General features: G+C 38.4%; 1 protein-coding gene across 1 annotated transcript in view; it reads right to left on the bottom strand.

Annotated features, from left to right (window-relative positions):
• Window positions 1-240: 240 nt before the first annotated feature.
• RAI14 (retinoic acid induced 14) overlaps window positions 241-7,203 on the bottom strand; it is a 76,940-nt gene continuing 69,977 nt past the window's right edge. The window contains exons 13-17 of the mRNA XM_035902722.1: window positions 6,983-7,101; window positions 4,943-6,469; window positions 3,994-4,143; window positions 2,353-2,418; window positions 241-2,093 (exon numbers count right to left, since the gene is read on the bottom strand). Coding sequence (XP_035758615.1) covers window positions 2,016-2,093; window positions 2,353-2,418; window positions 3,994-4,143; window positions 4,943-6,469; window positions 6,983-7,101 — 1,940 coding nt within the window. The 3' untranslated portion in view covers window positions 241-2,015. The remainder of the gene's footprint in view (window positions 2,094-2,352; window positions 2,419-3,993; window positions 4,144-4,942; window positions 6,470-6,982; window positions 7,102-7,203) is intronic.

Raw genomic sequence — 7,203 nt, 5'->3', positions numbered from 1 at the left:
ACGTATTTGCACTACGTTAGAACAGTGTAGTGAGATTTCCCTCAATAGAAAAAGCGAAAGCACAAAAAGAACAAAGATGCAAAAAATTGGAAATAGTTTATTTGCTGCATAAGGAAACTCCTTGTAAATTACATATAAAGAAACTTGCTATGCTGTGGTATATAATTTTCAATATTCCACAAAGATAATTGTAATAAATATACAAACCAAAACAAAGTAGAAGACTAAATCCATCAGGCAACCTACAAAATGGTTCATCAAGTTTTATACTTTGCAGCATTAGCATGCTTAAAATCTTGTTCATTTCGAAGTGCTGCAGCAAAATTCTTTTCACATTTCTTTGGAGCATTTTCAAAACCATCTAACTATAAAATACTGTTCAAAATTAGCAGGCCTTAGTTAAACCACCCAAGAAAAGTAACACCAAGGTCTAACTGATGCAAAGGTGTGATTTTCCTTTTTGCTTTTAAAATCCATTTAATTTTTGCCAGGGTTAGGAATTATCTAAGTGCACTATGAGTCCAGTCAGCCTGAGGCACTGCTGACTCTTGTCATATTATGACTCTATATAAACTTCATAGATTATATAGCTCTGGAAGATTTCTCTATTAGAGACATATCCACTAACAGGAATAAAACAAATACCATAGTGAAGCTGCAAGCTAGTTAGAATGGGTGTACCCTCAAGTGCAGTGTGTGCTTAGAAACCTTTTTCCATAGTTTCATACTGTACCACATCAGGCATTTTTATTTGACTTTAAAAGTGCTGACAAAGGCTCTACGGGTGCCCCTGGCCTCTAGAAACAACACGTAGAAAATTTTGACACCTTTTGCTGTTCTCTACCTATCATTTCTACATTTGTTGAAACAGCAGGCTGAACCGCATTTTACACTTCACTGCTCTGGACCACACTGACAGACAGGTCTATCATTCCATACAGATCTTTTACAGACTGAAAACACTTCACTGTGCTTCACTATTACTGAATACTTGGGGGTATAAAAAGAAACTCTAAAACACGATTACCTAAAAATATTTGTTAATAAGCTTAATGCAAACATTATGTAGAAAAAATGGTTTAGTTACAAAAAAATTCGTTAGAGGGCCAATAAAAATATACTGAAGAGAAGATCTTTAAAAAAGTGAGGTTAGGAAGTATGAGGCATTGACATTCACTGTAAACATCCTGTGTTCACTAGAATCCCTTGTCTAAAGTATATGTTCTGGTTTTGTTCCTGAGCTTCATGGCCAACACTTGCATAGACAGCTAAACCTATCATAAAGGGTTGTTTATACAGACGTTCCTGTACTGCTTTGTACAGAACTCCAATAAACTAATGATTTTACCTTTCAAAATAGTTTAATTCCACTGCCAGGCAGTTTAAGGAAACTATGAAGCATGGTATGATTTTTGTGTACTCAGTGCATTGGATGGGTTGGGACAGCTACCTTATGGTGTGTTAATCTTGTATAACATTACACTAAGAAGTGTAGCTGTTGGATGTTCTGGCTTACCACAAATAGCTACTTCTGCTCACTGCTGCAAGGCTCACTTCTGCTCTGCCAAAGACTGCATATGACAAAATGTCAGGAATCAAAAGTGCTACAACATCAAGCAACTAAGTTTATCCCCAATAAGAAGATGCAGCTTATAAACAGTACAGAAGACCTCATGGAGAACTTCACCTTTACCAAGGCAACAAGAGTGCCCTCCTCTAGATTAACCTCCCTCTACTGGAGGAAGTATTTTCAGGGTAAACACGACATGGAGTGGTCTAAGTAAAAAGTCTGAAGAACATACTTGCATTTTGGATACGAAAAGCAGGCATGTGTTTAGTTACTGCACATGCAAATGCACATGGGAAGTGGTAGAGACAAACAAATCCACCTCACAAACAACACAATAACATAAAAAGCAGCAAATTGCCAATTTTAAATCTTATGTTAAGGCAAATCTAGATAAACACCCATAACAGGATTAATAAAAACGGGGAGTTTTCCTTGGCTTTTTTGTTTACTTTTTCTGTGATTGGCTTTTACACATCGATAAAATCTGTTTAAGCACTTTCTGGACATCTTCATCCATCTGACCCTAGACGAGAAGAGAAAGAAGAAAAGACGATTGAATTCAAGCATCTCTCTACTCTTAAAGATTTACAAACTGGTTTTGTACAGTACAGTAATCAGATCAATTTCCCCAAAGGAAGCAGTGTTAAATTTGTGCTTGAACAGCCATACCTTTTGGGTAGGATGTCTTAAGATAAAACATGCAAAGTTCTTATTAGGTCTGCAGAAGAAATATCTCTCATTAAAAAGCCAACACTGTGTAAACTGGCAATATGCAACCATACCTGCACAGCATAGAGAAGATGCATCCTGTAAACCGAGACAATTTCCTGATGTTGTTTCTTTGTTTCCTAGAAAATAGTTAAGCAGAAAGTCACCAAGCATTCAGAACTGTTGAATTCAGAACACCCCAACTAGATTCTGAGAGCCCTGGGCAATTACAAACCACAGTCCTATGCATGCATAGAAAACCAGCTCAGATAGTACTGTGCCACTAGACATCCAAAACATAATTTGCTCGGAAGGGTTGTCCACAGAAATGCTGTAATTCTACCCATCCCAGTAAAAAAGCTGGTGAGATGGCATCAGTTCTAAGAAGCATTGAGCTGCAAAGATGTGGAACAAGCACATACTCTACTTCTGAGCTTATCAGCAACCAGAATGGAGGAAAGCCAACAATATTCTGACAAATCAACCCTCAACTGCAACCGAGCTCTTTGCTGAAGTCAGCGACCCGTCTGTCAGCTAATGCCTTCCCAGGGAAGAGGAGGTGCTTACAAAGGTCTTAACCCATGAAATCCTCAGTTAATTACTATACATTCAAACAAGGAAAGCCAACCTCCTTTTCCATGATCACAGACTGCCACATCCCAGAAGCCATCTTTCCAAATAAACGTGAAGCTGTTAGGAAAGCTAGCCTACAAGAAGGAAAGAATGCTTCCGTCCTGTTTTAAATCCTACCCACTTTCCTAATGCATTGCATATCTTTGCACCTTGCGCTACTTTGCTTGTCCTTAAGCAGCGGGATATGAAGAGTCCTTTTGGACTTGGTGGACTGGGATAAGAACCAGCCTGGGCCTTCCCCCTGACAGGATGCAGTGTTTAACTGTCTGCCTACTTGTTTCTCCCCACTGCAAGGGAATTTTTCTGGCCCATATGCATATTGACTCTTCTTTCTGTCTGCTGGGGAAGGTAGGAAAGCAGACACCAGGTAAGCCATTTAGCGTGTCAGGCTGGGAATTCTCCTTTCAGAGTTACTCCAGAGCTCCCAACAAAGGTGGGCAGTACCTTCATTTCACCCCGCACAGTGAATTAAAATGCTCCTTTGGACAGACAGGCTCTTGGAAATAGCAATTATGTCTCAACCCAGCTTAGAAGACTGGACATTTCATGTGTAAACAAATACAATCTTAGAAAAAAAAAATCTTTAAGCAGTTCAGAATTTCAGAGAATAAACTGTGCTCCTTATGAACAGATGGACTTGCTTGATTTGAAACTTCACACCTTCAGTGACTATTTTCTTCCAGAAAGTCAAACTTATTTTAGCTTAAAAAACCAAAGAGAATTCAGCTGATGAGTTCAAATCCACTGCATACTGGCCATATTTTTCATAAATCAAGGTCTCGGCAGGAGGTCTGGTCACTACTTTTCACTACAAGTACAGGAATTTTGCTCCACTATTGATCTGAGGAAATATATTGGGGAAAAACAGCTTTCTTTAGTTAGACTGCTTCTAAAGAGGAATTCGTGACTTGCAGATTCCTAAATGTTTCAGGGAAACAGAGAAATCATAGAATTACTGGATGAAAATTCCTTTCCTTGTACTCATTGACTGTGCTCAATTTTAAATAAGACAGAGTGAAGAATGGCACGCGTATCTTTAGAGAACTGTGAATAATGGTAGGTTTACAAATTATCCCACTTACAGTCAGCTGGTTTTGCAACTGCTTCACTTGTTGTTGTAATGCTTCCAGCTGCTGGCTTTGTCTTTTGGGGGCACTGGTCGAGTAAGAAAGCTGAGAAAGGCTGTTCAATGCTTCTTTTAATTTGGTAACTTCCTTGGACATTTCATTGATCTAGGGAGGCAAAAAGACAAGTTTTCATTAAAACCTGCAAGGCATACTGTGTTCTTTTGAGTCTCACCTTGGGGTTATTTGTGACTTAAATTGAAGAAGTGGTGAAAAGCAAGATGTAAACTCAATGGCCAAAGAGAAATATCATGTAAGCAAAGGGTTACAATGCTTCTTTAATCCCTCCTCCTAGCTCAGTCAATTCAAAATATATTCCTTGTTCTGAAAGCCAGCAATATTTTCAAACAAGGATTGCATTTACCACTTTTACAAACATTGCTGTTGAACACAAGACAGAAACATACCAAACATAGGCCAGCTACTCACAGCTAGCAAAATACATAGCTTTTTATAAAGGAATTTGTAGTGACAGATATGGTAGCTGCAGAGGAAAAATAGTCAAGTCATGCTAAGGTTGAGATGATATAGTAAAATCGTAACAATGAATTTTTGCTCCTTTGTGATCCTTTTTTTCTTGTCTCCTCTGGAATCTCCTTCCTGCTGTAAATTCCACTTCTTTGACTTCAGTTGCCTGAATAGTGTGAACCCCACCTACACAGAACTTAAAAGAGGTAAATTGAAAGATAGTGTGTATCTCCACAGGGGAGAAAAAACAACTGTGAAGTCAAACATATTGAAAACTCCTTTGACTTTGATATCTGAATTTTTAGATGGGCAAATGCACTCAAAAGTTACTCCACACTGTGACACTTGACACAATATTGTCTATTAGGTCACCCATACACCAGCCAACATGTGCAGTCTGAATTCATGTACTACCCCTCCACTGTAGTGAATCACCAACCTTTTTATCTTTATCCTCTTCTAGTTTTGATGAGTTTTCAGAATATCTTTTCATTTCAAGGAGATCTTCTTGAGCTTGATGGTACTTTTGGTGCAGACCAGTCACCTCCCGTTCCTTTGCTTCAAGCAGAGTATGCATGCCTTCCTTCTCTTCTTTCAAGTGCAAAACTTCATTTCTCAGTTGCATAGCATCTAAGGACACATGTTCCTTCTCTTGGATTACATCCTTCAGTTTGGATGACAAAACACTAACTTCACCCTCTAGTGATGACTGGAGCTTTTCATATGCAGCCTTAGTTACCATTGCTTCATTAATTGCAGCTTTTTCTTCCAGTAATTCCTTCTGTAGGTTTCTTACTTCACTTTCCTTGTTGGTAAGCAGTCCTTTGAGCTCATTTATTTCTTCCTCCATTTTCTTTACAGTATTTCTGAGTGTATTCATCACCTGATGGTGTTCAGTAATTGGCAAAGAGTTTTGTTTCTGAGCATCTAACAGTTGCTTCAGTTCTTCTGCTTCATCTAATACTTTTGTGTACTGGGATTTCATTTCTGATAACTCATTCTCTGCTTTGTATTTCAAAGAATTTGTTACTTGCATCAGTTTCTCATGTTCATCTCTAGGAACGTAGTCCAAAGCTATATCATCTAGAGTTTTTCTCTTCCTATAGTCTTCAAGCTCTGTTTGTGCTTCTTTGTATAACTGAGACAATTCACTAAGTTGTCCGTTGAGCTCATCTATCATTCTGTGCATTGCATCTTTCATTTCTCCAGCTTCAGCACTAGATTCCAACCGTGTCTGATTTGTCAACTTGTCCTGTAGCCTTTTAATTTCCTCTTGCCCTTCTTTGTACCTCTCAATCAACAACGCTTTCTCTTGATTAATGTTATCAATAACGGAACAATATGAATTTTTCATTTCCTCACACTCTTCCACAGACAATTTGCTTGCAACATTCTGCTCTCTTTCTTCAAACTTTTTCTGTAGCTCTCTCACTTTCTCTTTTTGTCTTTCACTTTCCTCCAATGCTCTCTTCAATTCTTGCTTAAGAGTTTCAACTTCTCCACATGTAACCTTCAACCTACTCAGATCGGAACTGATTTCTTCACCTTCAGAGGAAACACGACCCAGCTTCATTTGCCTCTGTACGTTCAAAACCTCTTTCACAGCTTCCTCATACCTGTTTTGAGTTTCTTGGAGCTTCATGTTAAGATCAGAACCATTTTCTGAAACATCTGTGCTATTTAAATGATCTGTTTCTGGGACTCTAGACTGGACCTGAGCTTCTATGTGCTTTCTTTTGGCTTCAGAACTCTCTAATTTTCTCTGCACATCCTTTAAGTCTTCCTGGAGGTAATTCATTTTTACTTCACTGGGGCTTGTCAACTTTTCTTGAATTTGGGTGGCATTTAACATAGACTTCATCTCCTGAGCCGAGAACTCATCTTGTCTATCTGCTGTTTGCTCAGACTCTGTTTGGGTTGAATGATGAGGTTCTACAGCTGAATCCACTTCTTTAGGTGTTCTTTCCTGTGCAAAAAGAAACCTGAACAACTGCACAATAAAAGCAAGTACATTATTATATTTTTTAGAATAGAGTAAGCAAGGAAATCTTCCCACATCCTACAGAGGCAGACAATTAAAGCACCATGGAAGAAAGTTATAGCAAAATTCAAAACCCAGCTGCTCCCATTTAGTCATCTACAGTGAGAGAAGGCAGTAAGTGCCAAGCTCCTCTGAAAGTCTGGGCTGATCTCCATTAGCTAATAATCAAAGCTATGCAAATTAAAATTCTGCTAACACAACTGTTAACAACATCTTTCAGAATGCGGTTATCATAATAAACAAAGTTATTCAGTAATTTATGGGAAAAGTGAGAAGATCAAAACACTGATTTAATCCTTTGGGGCAAAGTGTTTCCATGATCTTACCACCACCAAGCTCGTTAAATTATCTTCACAGCACATCTCTTTAAAACAGTAAGCAGCTCTTTGTTCTGCTAGCAGATTAAGAGAGCACTAGAACAGCACAAAAATATGCCACCTGTAATTTGTCCTGCAGCTCCTTATTGTGCAATGTCAAAGAAGCAATTTTTGCTTGCATCAACAGAAGTAGATCTTGCTGGTCAGCTTCAGAACTCACATCCAATAAACTATCAGCACCTTTGGAGAAATAAAAAAGATTCAAAAGCTTTCAAAAAGCTGAAATGCTAGCTAGTTAGTTATTCTAACCTTTCAAATTAAACAGTTTGTTCCCATGACCAC

This window comes from Egretta garzetta, unplaced genomic scaffold (assembly GCF_000687185.1).
Source record: "Egretta garzetta isolate BGI_Z169 unplaced genomic scaffold, ASM68718v1 scaffold59, whole genome shotgun sequence".
NCBI lineage: Eukaryota > Metazoa > Chordata > Aves > Pelecaniformes > Ardeidae > Egretta > Egretta garzetta.
This window is presented reverse-complemented; position numbering and strand designations above follow the sequence as displayed.